Raw genomic sequence first — 17,100 nt, forward strand, 5'->3', positions numbered from 1 at the left:
TAGCCCCTCCCCAGGATCAGTGTGGCCCCTGGTGATGATGGAGTGGGTTCTGGTGGTGGCCCTCCTGCTCTCTCTGGCAGTGTTGTGGCCCCCAGGGGCCCGGCGCCTGGCTCTGCTCCTGCACGATGCGCTCTTCCTGCTCCGGTCCTGGGCTCTCCGGCGGTCGGTGGGTCGGTGGATGGGGGAGGGGGCGCTCAGCCTCCCGGGTCTCTTCCAGCTGCAGCTCCGCCGCTCCCCGGACTCCCCGTTCCTCCGGTTCCGGGATCAGATCATCACCTACCGACAGCTGGACGGAGCCGCCAACCGGGCCGCCAACGCTCTGCTCAACGCCGGGCCCCCGGGGGCCACAGTGGCCCTCCTCCTGCCCAGCGAGCCCCGCTTCCTGGCCGCCTGGTTCGGTCTGGCTAAACTCGGACACGTCGCCGCCTTCCTGAACACCAACGTCCGCCGGGGGGCGCTACGGCACTGCCTGGGGGCCAGCGGGGCCCGGGGCCTCATCACCTGCCCAGGTGAGCGGGGGAGGGGCGAGGGGCGGGGCCCACATTGATACATTGTTTACCAACAAACATCCCAACATGTGACGTCACTGCAGAGATTCCTATACCGGAGCGACGTATAATATATCTTATATCCGGAGGGCGGTGATGTCACTCTGTATAATATATCTTATATCTGGAGGGCGGTGATGTCACTCTGTATAATATATCTTATATCCGGAGGGCGGTGATGTCACTCTATAATATATCTTATATCTGGAGGGCGGTGATGTCACTCTGTATAATATATCTTATATCTGGAGGGCGGTGATGTCACTCTGTATAATATATCTTATATCTGGAGGGCGGTGATGTCACTCTGTATAATATATCTTATATCCGGAGGGCGGTGATGTCACTCCCGTATAATATATCTTATATCCGGAGGGCGGTGATGTCACTCTGTATAATATATCTTATATCTGGAGGGCGGTGATGTCACTCTGTATAATATATCTTATATCTGGAGGGCGGTGATGTCACTCCTGTATAATATATCTTATATCCGGAGGGCGGTGATGTCACTCTGTATAATATATCTTATATCTGGAGGGCGGTGATGTCACTCTGTATAATATATCTTATATCTGGAGGGCGATGATGTCACTCTGTATAATATATCTTATATCTGGAGGGCGGTGATGTCACTCCTGTATAATATATCTTATATCTGGAGAGCGGTGATGTCACTCCTGTATAATATATCTTATATCTGGAGGGCGGTGATGTCACTCTGTATAATATATCTTATATCTGGAGGGCGGTGATGTCACTCCTGTATAATATATCTTATATCTGGAGGGCGGTGATGTCACTCCTGTATAATATATCTTATATCCGGAGGGCGGTGATGTCACTCCTGTATAATATATCTTATATCTGGAGGGCGGTGATGTCACTCTGTATATTATATCTTATATCTGGAGGGCGGTGATGTCACTCCTGTATATTATATCTGGAGGGCGGTGATGTCAGAGATGTGGGCGTGTCCCATCCATTGTCTCATTCTTCTCTCTGATCTTCTAGAGCTGTTTGAAGCTGTGCGGGAGATTCTCCCCGATGTGCGGGAGATGGGGATCACAGTTTGGGTTATGGGTCCTGGCAATTACCCCGATGACGTCATCAACCTGCAGGCCTTAATGGACGCGGCGGCGGACAGCCCCCCCCCTGCAGAGCTTGGCATTGTGAGGAATCCGATGGAGACCGCCATCTGCATCTTCACCTCCGGGACTACAGGTGAGTCGATGATGGAGGGGGCGGAGCGGCTCCTCTGATTGGCTCCTCGGGGTGTCGGCACAATCGCCCCCTCCTGGCAGCCCCCACACTGATCGATCTGGTGATCTCTTTCCCTCCGCAGGGTTACCCAAAGCCGCCCGGATCAGCCACCTGAAGACGCTGATGTGCTCCGTCTTCTACCAGCTGTGCGGAGCGCGACGCGATGACGTCATCTACATGTCCCTGCCGCTCTACCACAAAGCCGGGGCCTTGCTGGGGGTCGGCGGCTGCATCGGCGTCGGTAAGTCCTCACGGCCGGCGGATGAAGATGTCGCTGAAGCGTCACAAACAATCGCCGCCAATTGTGTCATCTGCAGTGATTTCCTATGATTGGCGGCTCCATCTAGTGGCCAAAACACAGAATTTCCCGGAAATACCTAAATCAGGACAATTCCACGATGTCGCCAGTAGATGGAGCCGATGATTATAGGACAGAAAGGGATGATTTCCCATGATCCTCTCTGACTTCCCTCTCCATGCTGGTCCTCAGGGGCGTCGCTGGTCCTGAAGGAACGTTTCTCCGCCAGCCAGTTCTGGAACGACTGCCGCAAGTACGACGTCACCGTGTTCCAGTATATCGGGGAGCTGTGCCGCTACCTCACCAACCAACCGCAGGTACCGGGGACACGCCCCCTCCATCACTCCAATGGCAGCGCTCTCTCCTCCCCTCTCACTCTTCTATTGGTCCTTTCCCTCTCCACAGCTGTCCAATCACAGTCTCTTCTGCCGTCCCCCATCACCCCTCCGTCGTTCGATGTTCTGCTTACCGTCCAAGCAACGCTCTGCTGGCAATCAAAATAATTGCTGTATCAATGTTTCATAGTTATGATTTCCAGCCAGTGGGGGGCGTTCTTGGCTGATTTTCTGTGTTTACCAGGCTAATCCTGACTGCTCTGCTGAATAAATCCTGTCGTTTCTATAGTCTGAAGCTCAGATTACACACACAACTGAATGAGCCGGGGGGAGGCTCACCCTCAACTACTCTGCCAATTAAGGCCTCTTGTTTACATAGCCCAATAGCTGAAGCTCAGATTACACACACGGCTGAATGGGACAGTGGGTGGCCTCCTTGGCTAATTTCATGTGTTTACCAGGCTAATCCTAACTGCTGTGCTGAATAAATCCTGCTGAGTGAGCCGGGGGTGGGAGGTTCACCCTCAACTACTTTGCCAATTGAATCCTGTCGTTTACATAGCCCAATAGCTGAAGCTCAGATTACACACTCAGCTGAATGAGCCAGTGGGGGACGTTCTTGGCTAATTTCATGTGTTTACCAGGCTAATCCTAACTGCTGTGCTGAATAAATCCTGCTGAGTGAGCCGGGGGTGGGGGTTCACCCTCAACTACTTTGCCAATTGAATCCTGTTGTTTACATAGCCCAATAGCTGAAGCTCAGATTACACACTCAGCTGAATGAGCCAGTGGGGGGCGTTCTTGGCTAATTTCATGTGTTTACCAGGCTAATCCTAACTGCTCTGCTGAGTAAATCCTGCTGAATGAGTCGGTGGAAGGTTCACCCTCAACTACTCGGCCAAATAAATTCTATCGTTTACATAGCCCAATAGCCGAAGCTCAGATTACACACACAGCTGAATGACCTGGGGGGAGTTTCACCCTCAACTACCTTTCCATTTAAGGCTTGTTGTTTACAAAGCCCAATAGCTGAAGCTCAGATTACACACACGGCTGAATGAGCCAATGGGTGGCCTCCTTGGCTAATTTCATGTGTTTACCAGACTAATCCTAACTGCCGTGCTGAATAAATCCAGTCGTTTCCATAGCCTGAAGCTCAGATTACACACACAGCTGAATGAGCTGGGGGAGGGGTTCTCCCTGCAGACTTTCAATGAGAGAGAGACGGTCTGCAAGGAAGCAGCTTCTGCTCGTATCTTTGTGATCGGCACGCCTTGTGATCGATTGTTTGTTTATTTGTACAATAAAGTTTTTACACCAAGAGTGACGGCCGATTGGCTGAGAGATTCTGTGTACATTATCTGTTCCCTTTGTGATGCAGAGCGACGGCGAGAAGAACCACAAAGTGCGCCTGGCGGCGGGCAGCGGGCTCCGCCACGACGTCTGGAAGGATTTCACTCGCCGCTTTGGGAACATTAAAATCTTTGAGACGTACGGCCTGACCGAGTTCAATGTCAGCTTCTTCAACTACACGGGGACGCCCGGCGCTGTCGGCAGGGGTACCTACCTGTACAAGGTAAGTCGGGTCTTACCTAATAGGAGCGATGCTCTGCGGGTCCATAGAGAGGACAGTGGTGGGAGAATCTGCAGAATCTATCTGTATGTATTGTGCCCCTGATGACGTCATGTGACGAAACACGTAGGGTGGATCCGGAATTGGTTCATATTCTGCCGATCTCTAGCGAGGTCAGTGGTGGAATAATCTGCAGAATATATCAATATGGATTTTTCAGAAGGGGGAGGGGATGGAGTGATGTTCTGCAAAGGGGTCAGAGGCAGAATACTCTGCAGAATATGGATCTGTCAGGAGGGGATGGAGCGTTGTTCTGCAGATTTCTAGAGAGGTCAGTTATGGGATAATCTGCAGAATATATCTATATGTATTGTGCCCCTGATGACGTCATATGTGAGGAGACGCGTAGGGTGGAGCCAGAATAGGCATCATGTTCTGCAGATCTCAAGAGCGGTCAGTGATGGGATAATCTGCAGAATGCATCAATATGGATCTGTCAAGAGGGTGATGGGAGGGAGCGATGTTCTGCAGATCTCTAGAGGGGTCAGTGGTGGAATAATCTGCAGAATATATCAATATGGATTGTGCCCCTGATGACATCATATGAGACAAAACGCGTAGGTGGGTCCGGAATTGGCGTCATGTTCTGCAGATCTCTAGAGAGGTCAGTGATAGACTAATCTGCAGAGTATCTCAATATGGATCTGTCAGGAGGGGACGGAGCGATGTTCTGCAGATATCTAGAGAAGTCAGTGATGGACTAATCTGCAGAATATTTCAATATGGATTGTGCCCCTGATGACGTCATATGTGATGAAACACGTAGGGTGGGGCCGGAATTGGCCAGTGATGGAATAATCTGCAGAATGTATGAATATGGATCTGTCAGGAGGGGGATGGGACGGAGCAATGTTCTGCAGATCTCTAGGAGGAGTCAGTGGTGGAATAATCTGCAGAATATTTCAATATGGATTGTGCCCCTGATGACGTCATATGTGATGAAACGCGTAGAATAGGGCCGGAATTGGCCAGTGATGGAATAATCTGCAGAATGCATGAATATAGATCTGTCAGGAGGGGGATGGGACGGGGCGATGTTCTGCAGGACTCTGATGAGGTCTGTGCTGTCATTGGTTAATGATCATGTCTTATTTCTCTTTTGATGTAGCAATTCTGCCCATTTGATCTCATCCGCTTCGACACCCAGGAGGGGGAGCCAATCAGAGACTCGCAGGGGCGGTGCCAGCAGACAAGCACAGGTAAAGTTGCATGCCTCCTCCTCCCCCTGTTCCTGTAATTGGTTCTCGGCCTCTCGTCGCAGTCTGTGGCCACGCCCAGGGAGCTGCGTGAAATCCGGCACCCCCAGGCGTTGAACCCGATGGACCTTTGATCGATGTATCTTCTGTCCAGGGGAGACGGGTCTCCTGATTTCGCCGGTCACCCCCATGTCTCCGTTCTTGGGGTACGTTGGTAGTCGGGAAATGTCGGAGAAGAAATTGTTGCGCGATGTGTTCCGGAAGGGCGACTGTTACTTCAACACGGGCGACCTGATGGCGCAGGACAACCTCGGCTTCGTCTACTTCCGGGACCGGACCGGCGACACCTTCAGGTGCGGAGACACTTCTACACAACCAGTAGTGCAGTTATGGGAGGGCGGGGTCACCCTACGATAAAGGGCGGGGTCACCTTCCGATGTCATGGAGAATTCTGCAGCCAGAGTGAGACCACCTCAGTGGCCGTGGAAGGTGGCGAGGGCCTCCCCCAAAACTGAAACAGGGCGGTCCTCCTCCAACCGAGGAAAAAAAATGTCATCGCAGATTTTTGTGTCGTAGGTGGAAGGGGGAGAACGTTGCCACCACGGAGGTGTCAGAGGTCATGAGTGGGCTGGACTTCCTCCAGGAGGTCAATGTCTATGGGGTGACCGTTCCAGGTAGGCCTTTCTTATTATTCTGTATCCATCTCCAGAGCTTGTGTTTGGTCATCGTCATCCTTGGCTTCATCTTTGGTGTCTTCCTGCTTTAGAACATGAAGGTCGGACTGGAATGGCGGCCGTCACTGTGCGTCCTGGCCATGAGCTGGATTTGGATCGAGTTTTCTCCCATGTGATGGAGTTCCTTCCGTCCTACGCTCGTCCACGCTTCCTGAGAGTCATGGTTGGTGAAATTCAATATACGTAACTGGGTTCTCTTGATGTAGTGCCACCTTGGTGTGTGGGGGTGGGGGGTCGGCAGAGCGTTGAATCTCCATTTTTCAAGGCATTAAAGTAGAACTCGGTCTAAAACTAGTCTTGAAACCTGAGGTCTATGTGTTCCTGGAGGTCTACTTGATTCTAAAGAGAAGATCAAACCTGGTGATCACCAAAACTGAGGTCCACATGTTCCTGCAGAGAGATCATCAGACCTAGTGACCACCAAAGCTGATGTCCATGTGTTTCTGGAGAAATAAGAGCGAAGATCAGACATGGTGACCACCAAAGCTGAGCTCTACTTGATTCTAAAGAGAGAAGATCAGACATGGTGACCACCAAAGCTGAGGTCTACTTGATTCTAAAGAGAGAAGATCAGACATGGTGATCACCAAAGCTGAGGTCTACTTGATTCTAAAGAGAGAAGATCAGACCTAGTGACCACCAAAGCTGATGTCCATGTGTTTCTGGAGAAATAAGAGCGAAGATCAGACATGGTGACCACCAAAGCTGAGCTCTACTTGATTCTAAAGAGAGAAGATCAGACATGGTGACCACCAAAGCTGAGGTCTACTTGATTCTAAAGAGAGAAGATCAGACATGGTGACCACCAAAGCTGAGGTCTACTTGATTCTAAAGAGAGAAGATCAGACATGGTGATCACCAAAGCTGAGGTCTACTTGATTCTAAAGAGAGAAGATCAGACATGGTGACCACCAAAGCTGACGTCTACTTGATTCTAAAGAGAGAAGATCAGACATGGTGATCACCAAAGCTGAGGTCTACTTGATTCTAAAGAGAGAAGATCAGACATGGTGATCACCAAAGCTGAGGTCTACTTGATTCTAAAGAGAGAAGATCAGACATGGTGACCACCAAAGCTGAGGTCTACTTGATTCTAAAGAGAGAAGATCAGACATGGTGACCACCAAAGCTGAGCTCTACTTGATTCTAAAGAGAGAAGATCAGACATGGTGACCACCAAAGCTGACGTCTACTTGATTCTAAAGAGAGAGGATCAAACATGGTGACCACCAAAGCTGATGTCCATGTGTTTCTGGAGAAATAAGAGAGAAGATCAGACATGGTGACCACCAAAGCTGAGCTCTACTTGATTCTAAAGAGAGAAGATCAGACATGGTGACCACCGAAGCTGAGGTCTACTTGATACTAAAGAGAGAGGATCAAACATGGTGACCACCAAAGCTGAGGTCTACTTGATTCTGAAGAGAGAGGATCAAACATGGGGATCACCAAAACCAAGCTCCACGTGTTCCTGGAGAGAGATTATCAGGCCTAGTGACCACCAAAGCTGATGTCCATGTGTTCCTGGAGAGAGAGGAGGGAAGATCAGACCTAGTGACCACCAAAGCTGATGTCCATGTGTTTCTGGAGAAAGAAGAGAGAATATCAGACATGGTGACCACCAAAGCTGAGGTCCGCTTGATTCCAAAGAGAGAAGATCAAATATGGTGATCACCAGAGCTGAGGTCCATATGTTCATGAAGAGAGAAGAAATAAAATCAAACATGGGGATCCCCAAAACTGAGGTCCACATGTTCCTGGAGAGAGATTGTCAGGCCTAGTGACCACCAAAGCTGGTGTTCATGTGTTTCTGGAGAGAGAAGAGAGAATATTAGACATGGTGACCACCAAAGCTGAGGTCCACTTGATTCTAAAGAGAGAAGATCAAATATTGGTGATCACCAAAGCTGAGGTCCACATGTTCCTGGAGAGAGAAGAGGGAAGATCAGACATGGTGACTGCCAAAGCTGAGGTTCTATCCAAGACAACCAAACATGGCAAGCTCCATGACACACAGTGAAATGTAAAACCTCAAAAAAGGTGTGGAGAGAGAAGATCCAGAAGATGCATCTCTCTGCTGTAGGGTCTTTGGTATAGGTGTTGGAGGGTGGGAGCAGTTTTAAGGGAAGATCGTTTTAGCCTCGAATTCTACTTCACTCATATATCGGTGTTCACCATGTTTGATCTTCTCTCTCCAGGAACATGTGGCCCTCAGCTTTGGTGGTCACCATGTTCGATCTTCTCTTTCCTCTCCTCACAGCTTTTGTTTGAAGCTTTATATATCATAGGTCTATCACTGTGTCATGGAGCTTGGTATGTTTGGTTGTCCTAGGTAGAACCTAAGGTATGGTGGTCACCATGTTTGATTTTCTCTTATCGGGAACACATGGACCTCAGCTTTGGTGGTTATTATGTCTGATCTTCTCTCTCCAGCACCAGGAACACATGGACCTCAGCTTTGGTGGTTATTGTGTCTGATCTTCTCTCTCCAGCACCAGGAACACATGGACCTCAGCTTTGGTGGTTATTGTGTCTGATCTTCTCTCTCCAGCACCAGGAACACATGGACCTCAACTTTGGTGGTTATTATGTCTGGTCTTCTCTCTCCAGCACCAGGAACACATGGACCTACCTCAGCTTTGGTGGTTATTATGTCTGGTCTTCTCTCTCCAGCACCAGGAACACATGGACCTCAGCTTTGGTGGTTATTGTGTCTGATCTTCTCTCTCCAGCACCAGGAACACATGGACCTCAGCTTTAGTGGTTATTATGTCTGATCTTCTCTCTCCAGCACCAGGAACACATGGACCTACCTCAGCTTTGGTGGTTATTATGTCTGGTCTTCTCTTTCCAGCGCCAGGAACACTTGGACCTCAGCTTTGGTGGTTATTATGTCTGGTCTTCTCTCTCCAGCACCAGAGACACATGACCTCAGCTTTGGTGGTTATTATGTCTGGTCTTCTCTCTCCAGCAACAGGAACACATGACCTCAGCTTTGGTGGTCACCATGTTTGATCTTTTCCCTCTTCAGGAACACATGCACCCCAGCTTTGGTGATCTCTGTATCTGATCCTCTCTCTCTAGAGAAACAAAGACCTCAACTTTGGTGGTCACCATGTTTGGTCTTCTCTTTTCTCCTTCCAGGAACACATAGGCCTCCAGCTTTGGTGGTCACAATGTCTGATCTTCTTTCTCCAGGAACACATGAACCTCCACTTTGGTGGTCACTATGTTTGATGTTCTCTTCTCTCTCTCCAGGAACATGTGGATGTTCGTTTTGGTGATTACATTTGATCTTCTCTTTTTTCTCTCCACGCCTTTTTTACATTTCACTGCTATATATCAGAGGTCCATCCCTGTGTGTCATTGACCTTGCCGTGTTTGATTGCTCTAGATAGAACCTAAGCTTTGTTGGCCACCATGTTTGACCTCCTCTCTTCAGGAATACGTAAACCTCAGCTTTGGTGATCACCGTGTCTAATCTTCTCTCTTCTATCTCCAGGAACATGTGGACCACAGCTTTGGTGGTCACCATATTTGATCTTCTATTTTCTGTCTCTCAAGGAAAACATGGGCCTCAGCTGTGGTGGTCACCTTGTTTGATCCTCTCTCTTCCCTCTTCAGGAACATATGCACCTCAGCTTTGGTGATCACTATGCCTGATCTTCTCTCTCCAGAAACACGTGGACACCAGCTTTGGTGGTCACCACGTCTGATCTTTTCTCTTCAGGAACACATAGTCCCCTGATTTGGTGGAAATCATGTCTGATCTTTTCCAGGAACACATTGACCTCAGCTTTGGTCATTGCCATGTCTGATCATCTCTTTCCTCTCTCAAGGCACATGTGGACCTCAGCTTTGATGGTCACCCTATTTGATAATCTTTCTTCTCTCTCCAGGAACACATAGGCCTCAGCTTTGGTGGTCACCATGTTTGATCATTGCACTTCTCCAGGAGCATTTGGACCACAGATTTGGTGGTCACTATGTTTGATCTTCTCTCTTTCCTCTCCAGGAACACATGGACATTAGTTTTGGTGGTCACTATATTTGATCTTCTGTGTTGAGGAACATTGTGTGCTTCAGCTTTGGTGGTCACCATGTCTTATCTTAGTGTTGGTGCTCACCATGTCTAATCTTTTCTCTTCTCTCTCCGGGAACACATGGTTGTTAGTTTTGGTGGTCACCATGTCTGATCTTCTCTCCAGGAACAGATAGACCTTAGTTTTGGTGTTCACCATGTCTGATCTTCTCTTCAGGAACAGATAGACCTTAGTTTTGGTGGTCACCATGTCTAATCTCTCTTCAGGAACACATGGATGTTAGTTTTGGTGATCACCATGTTTAACCTTCCCTTTCCAGGAACAGATGGACCTTAGTTTTGGTGGTCACCGTGTCTGATCTTCTCTCCAGGAACACATAGATATTAGTTTTGGTGGTCACCATGTCTGATCTTCTCTCCAGGAACACATAGATATTAGTTTTGGTGGTCACCATGTCTGATCTTCTCTCCAGGAACACATAGATATTAGTTTTGGTGGTCACCATGTCTGATCTTCTCTCCAGGAACAGATAGACCTTAGTTTTGGTGGTCACCATGTCTGATCTTCTCTCCAGGAACACATAGATATTAGTTTTGGTGGTCACCATGTCTGATCTTCTCTCCAGGAACACATAGATATTAGTTTTGGTGGTCACCATGTCTGATCTTCTCTCCAGGAACAGATAGACCTTAGTTTTGATGGTCACCATGTCTGATCTTCTCTCCAGGAACACATAGATATTAGTTTTGGTGGTCACCATGTTTGATCTTCTCTCCAGGAACAGATGGACCTTAGTTTTGGTGCTCACCATGTCTGATCTCTCTAGGAACAGATAGACCTTAATTTTGGTGCTCACCATGTCTGATCTTCTCTCCAGGAACAGATGGACCTTTAGTTTTGGTGCTCACCATGTCTGATCTTCTCTCCAGGAACAGATGGACCTTTAGTTTTGGTGCTCACCATGTCTGATCTTCTCTCCAGGAACAGATGGACCTTAGTTTTGGTGGTCACCGTGTCTGATCTTCTCTCCAGGAACAGATAGATCTTAGTTTTGGTGGTCACCATGTCTGATCTTCTCTCCAGGAATGGATAGACCTTAGTTTTGGTGGTCACCATGTCTGATCTTCTCTCCAGGAACACATAGATATTAGTTTTGGTGGTCACCATGTTTGATCTTCTCTCCAGGAACAGATGGACCTTAGTTTTGGTGCTCACCATGTCTGATCTCTCTAGGAACAGATAGACCTTAATTTTGGTGCTCACCATGTCTGATCTTCTCTCCAGGAACAGATGGACCTTTAGTTTTGGTGCTCACCATGTCTGATCTTCTCTCCAGGAACAGATGGACCTTTAGTTTTGGTGCTCACCATGTCTGATCTTCTCTCCAGGAACAGATGGACCTTAGTTTTGGTGCTCACCATGTCTGATCTTCTCTCCAGGAACAGATAGACCTTAGTTTTGGTGGTCACCATGTCTGATCTTCTCTCCAGGAATGGATAGACCTTAGTTTTGGTGGTCACCATGTCTAATCTCTCTTCAGGAACACATGGATGTTCGTTTTGGTGGTCACCATGTTTAACCTTCCCTTTCCAGGAACACATGGACCTTAGCTTTGGTGTTCGCCATATCTAATCTCCTCCTCTCTCCAGGAACTCATGGATGTTAGTTTTGGTGATCACCATGTTTAACCTTCCCTTTCCAGGAACATATGGACCTTAGTTTTGGTGGTCACCATGTCTGATTTTCTTTCTAGGAACAGATAGACCTTAGTTTTGGTGGTCACCATGTCTGATCTTCTTTCCAGGAACAGATAGGCCTTAGTTTTGGTGCTCACCATGTCTGATCTTCTCTCCAGGAACATATAGATATTAGTTTTGGTGCTCACCATGTTTAACCTTCACTTTCCAGGAACAGATAGACCTTAGTTTTGGTGCTCACCATGTCTGATCTTCTCTCCAGGAACAGATGGACCTTAGCTTTGGTGCTCACCATGTCTGATCTTCTCTCCAGGAACACATAGACCTTTGTTTTGGTGCTGACCATTTCTGATCTTCTCTCCAGGAACACATAGATATTAGTTTTGGTGGTCTCCGTGTCTAATCTTCTCTCTCCTTTTGTCCAGGAACACATTGAGACCACCGGGACCTTCAAACAACAAAAGCAACGATTAGTTAAAGACGGTTTCTCACCTCTGACCATCTCTGATCCCCTCTATCTCCTGGATGAAGGCTCTCGCTCCTACCGTCCACTTTCAGAAGACCTTTACTCACAGATCTTATCTTCAGAATTCCGAGTTTAAGTGATCGCAGTTTTCTAACGGAAACTTCTATCAGAATCGGTTCCTGAGGGGCCTCAGCTCAGCCGTGGCAAATCGACCACGGACCGCTTAGAGCGACTTAAACCTCATTCTAGTTTTCTAACACAGTTTCAGCAGCCGCGGTTGAGTTGGGAGGTCCATACTTGGGTCTAGTCATCACGTATCTCCAGTGCCTTACTACTTCCCGACATTCCAGGAGTCTGTGGATTGGTCCATCGGTGGCCTTTGGTTGGAGGACAGTGGGGGGGGGGGGACCAAGGGGTGAAACTCCTCCCTATTTTATGCAATCACATTTCACAAGGTTACAGGGTGGAGTCAAACTTTTTTTTTTTTTATTAATATTATTTTGCCGAAATAGTTTCTTAGAACATAATTATAGCAGAACCAATCAGCAAGCCACGGAGCCAATCAGCAAGCCACGGAGCCAATCAGCAAGCCACCGACTTTTCTTTATCTACTCATTTCAACAAACGACTTCTGCTGTTAAATTCTTTCCGTCGCTGAAAAAAAACCTGCCAAACCCACCGAACGGTACGCAGATCTCCCCGTCGCACTGAGGTTTTTATAATCCATTTCCCATCTTTCAGATGAGTCGACGCCTTCACAACGAACCTAAATAGCCAAATATAGACTGGTATTAGGAAGGGGGTGTGGCCTTATAGCGCCCCCTCCCCCCCCCGACCAACTCGCCGTCCTCGGCTCCAGCCCGTATCTGCGGGGTCAGACTCTACAAGTTTTATGTCTTTTTATATATATACAGATCGTTGTGCTTTTTTGTAACATTTTGTACTGCTACAGGGTATTCAATAAAGAGTTTTTGGAAAAAAAAAAAATTGACTCTTCGTGTTTTTCGATTTTGTGCATAAAAAATTTCTTGAAATAAAACATTATAACAGGTTCAGGTCGTGTCTGAAAATACCGCGGCGCCTCCGATGGAGATCTGCTGTATCAATGGCCAATCAGGTGATAGTCGGCTCCTTGGATCAGGTGACCTCGCCATTGGTGGTGGAGGAAACGACCAGCAGGGGGCAGCGACTTTTAGGTGCGTCACGGAAATAGTTGTCAAACGGGGAGAAGAATGAGCTATAAATAATAATAAATATAAACTAAATAATTATACAATAATAATAATAATAATATACTAATAATAATATACAAATAATAATATACTAATAATAATATACTAATAATAATAATATACTAATAATAATATACTAATAATAATATACAAATAATAATATACTAATAATAATAAATATAAACTAAATAATTATACAATAATAATAATAATATACTAATAATAATATACTAATAATAATATACAAATAATAATAATAATATACTAATAATAATAATATACAAATAATAATATACTAATAATAATAATATACTAATAATAATATACTAATAATAATAATATACTAATAATAATAATAATATACAAATAATAATATACAAATAATAATAAATATGAACTAAATAATTATACAATAATAATAATAATATACTAATAATAATATACTAATAATAATAATATACTAATAATAATAATAATATACTAATAATAATATACAAATAATAATAATAATATACTAATATTAATAATATACTAATAATAATATACTAATAATAATAATATACAAATAATAATATACTAATAATAATATACTAATAATAATATACAAATAATAATAATAATATACTAATAATAATATACTAATAATAATATACAAATAATAATATACTAATAATAATATACTAATAATAATAATATACAAATAATAATATACTAATAATAATAATAATATACTAATAATAATATACTAATAATAATATACAAATAATAATATACTAATAATAATATACTAATAATAATAATATACAAATAATAATATACTAATAATAATAATATACAAATACTAATAATAATATACTAATAATAATATACAAATACTAATAATAATAATAATATACTAATAATAATATACAAATAATAATATACAAATAATAATATACAAATAATAATAATAATATACTAATAATAATATACAAATACTAATAATAATATACAAATAATAATATACAAATAATAATATACTAATAATAATATACTAATAATAATATACAAATAATAATAATATACTAGTAATAATATACAAATAATAATAATATACTAATAATAATATACAAATAATAATATACAAATAATAATAATAATATACTAATAATAATATACAAATAATAATAATATACAAATAATAATATACTAATAATAATATACAAATAATAATATACTAATAATAATATACTAATAATAATAATATACAAATAATAATATACTAATAATAATAATAATATACTAATAATAATATACTAATAATAATATACAAATAATAATATACTAATAATAATATACTAATAATAATAATATACAAATAATAATATACTAATAATAATAATATACAAATACTAATAATAATATACTAATAATAATATACAAATACTAATAATAATAATAATATACTAATAATAATATACAAATAATAATATACAAATAATAATATACAAATAATAATAATAATATACTAATAATAATATACAAATACTAATAATAATATACAAATAATAATATACAAATAATAATATACTAATAATAATATACTAATAATAATATACAAATAATAATAATATACTAGTAATAATATACAAATAATAATAATATACTAATAATAATATACAAATAATAATATACAAATAATAATAATAATATACTAATAATAATATACAAATAATAATAATATACAAATAATAATATACTAATAATAATATACAAATAATAATATACAAATATTATACAAATAATAGTACAATAATAGCAAATATCTAAATAATAATATACAAATAATATACAAATAATAATAATAATATACTAATAATAATAATAATATACTAATAATAATAATATACTAATAATAATGTACAAATAATAATAATAATATACAAATAATATACAAATAATATACTAATAATAATAATATACTAATAATAATAATAATATACTAATAATAATAATATACAAATAATATTGAAATAATAATATAAGTAATAATTAATATACAGCGCTGTACAATATAAATAAATATACTATTTGTATTACACTAATATTTATATTATTAGTTTGTTTATAATAAATATATATAAGAGGCTGAGGGACGCAACATGAACCGACGCATTGTGACGTCACTGCGCTGAGGAGATTGTTTAATAAAATGTCGCTTGTAACACTTCAATAAAGTTCTGTAGAGAAAATAAAGTAAGAAACGCATATCATGGATGACGTGATCAGTGCTGATGTGAATGAGCCCCTGAAGACGTGTCTGTTGATAGCATGACATGTCTGTTGATATGATGACGTTTCTGTTGATATAACGTGATGACGTGTCTGTTGATATAACGTGATGACGTTTCTGTTGATATAACGTGATGACATGTCTGTTGATATGATGACGTTTCTGTTGATATAATGACGTGATGATGTGTCTGTTGATATGATGACGTGTCTGTTGATATGATCACGTGATGACGTGTCTGTTGATATGATGATGTGTCGATATGATGACGTGATGACGTGTCTGTTGATATGATGACGTGTCTGTTGATATGATCACATGATGACGTGTCTGTTGATATGATGACGTGTCTGTTGATATGATGACGTGATGACGTGTCTGTTGATATGATCACGTGATGATGTGTCTTTTGATGTGATGACGTGTCTGTTGATATGACGTGTCTGTTGATATGGTAACGTGATGACGTTTCTGTTGATATGATGACGTTTCTGTTGATATGATGATGTGTCTGTTGATATGATGACGTGTCTGTTGATATGATGACGTGTCTGTTGATATGATGACGTGTCCGGCAGATACATTGTGTCCAGGAAGTTGATACCTTTTGTATCTTCTGTATAATATTTCCCGCCAGATTTCCGTTTTATATTCATGTCCTATTGGCCGGACGATATTTAGGACACGAATTAATGTGACTCTGCAATTGCGAATACGACACTGGAGACGAGCAGTGCAAGTCCCTGACTGGGACCCTCCGGGGTCACCCTCCTGCAGGTCCCTGTACAGCAGAGCTCAGACTGGGGGAGGGAGGGAGCAGCACAAGCCAATCCATTCACAGAATGACAAGAAGTATGCTGATTGGAGGGGAGAGCAGAGAGGTGAGCTCATCACTGTACTGCTTGCTAGCCTGGGATGACCTGGGCTCAGAGGAAGTGGGTTGAATGATGATGGCCATCAGACTGAGGACATCTATTGGCAGGAAGAGTCTACTGTGAGGGGAATCTCTGGCCTGGAGGTGAATGTTGCAGCAAACTCTGATTGTATTTTCCCCGTAGATAGGGGCGGGGTTGACCGAGCCGATGGGGGCGGGGCTGACCGACCCGAGCCAAGGAACCGAACCGCTGATTCCTAAAGTAGTGCCGCTCGGAGTCCCCGCCCAGCAGATGTGGGGGCAACACCATGGCTGAGCTGCTGATTAAAGGGGCACTCCCCTCGCAGGTGAGACTCCACCCACCAGTCAGTTCCTACTGTTAAATCCCAGCACAGGGATGGTGGGAACCCCTCATAATGGGCACAGGGATGGTGGGAACCCATCATATTGGGCACAGGGATGGTGGGAACCCCTCATAATGGGCAAAGGGATGGTGGGAACCCCTCATA

At 43.0% G+C, this 17,100-nt stretch overlaps 1 protein-coding gene and 1 long non-coding RNA gene across 2 annotated transcripts in view; one reads left to right on the forward strand and one right to left on the reverse strand.

The window, feature by feature from the left end:
- On the forward strand, positions 1–13,200 carry LOC149431269 (long-chain fatty acid transport protein 3-like). The gene is made up of 10 exons (XM_089665734.1): positions 1–509; positions 1,563–1,772; positions 1,894–2,052; positions 2,302–2,426; positions 3,826–4,020; positions 5,186–5,276; positions 5,428–5,626; positions 5,850–5,947; positions 6,040–6,170; positions 12,173–13,200. The coding sequence occupies exons 1-10, from the start codon at positions 35–37 to the stop codon at positions 12,347–12,349; spliced, it is 1,860 nt and encodes a 619-aa protein (XP_089521860.1). The 5' UTR covers positions 1–34; the 3' UTR covers positions 12,350–13,200.
- LOC149431270 (uncharacterized) overlaps positions 12,782–17,100 on the reverse strand; it is a 16,189-nt gene continuing 11,870 nt past the window's right edge. The window contains exon 2 of the long non-coding RNA XR_016309340.1: positions 12,782–13,450. This is a non-coding gene — a long non-coding RNA (uncharacterized LOC149431270). The remainder of the gene's footprint in view (positions 13,451–17,100) is intronic.

This window comes from Staurois parvus, unplaced genomic scaffold (genome assembly GCF_062004578.1).
Source record: "Staurois parvus isolate SC_StPar_1 unplaced genomic scaffold, SC_StPar_1.0 ptg002311l, whole genome shotgun sequence".
Classification (NCBI taxonomy): domain Eukaryota; kingdom Metazoa; phylum Chordata; class Amphibia; order Anura; family Ranidae; genus Staurois; species Staurois parvus.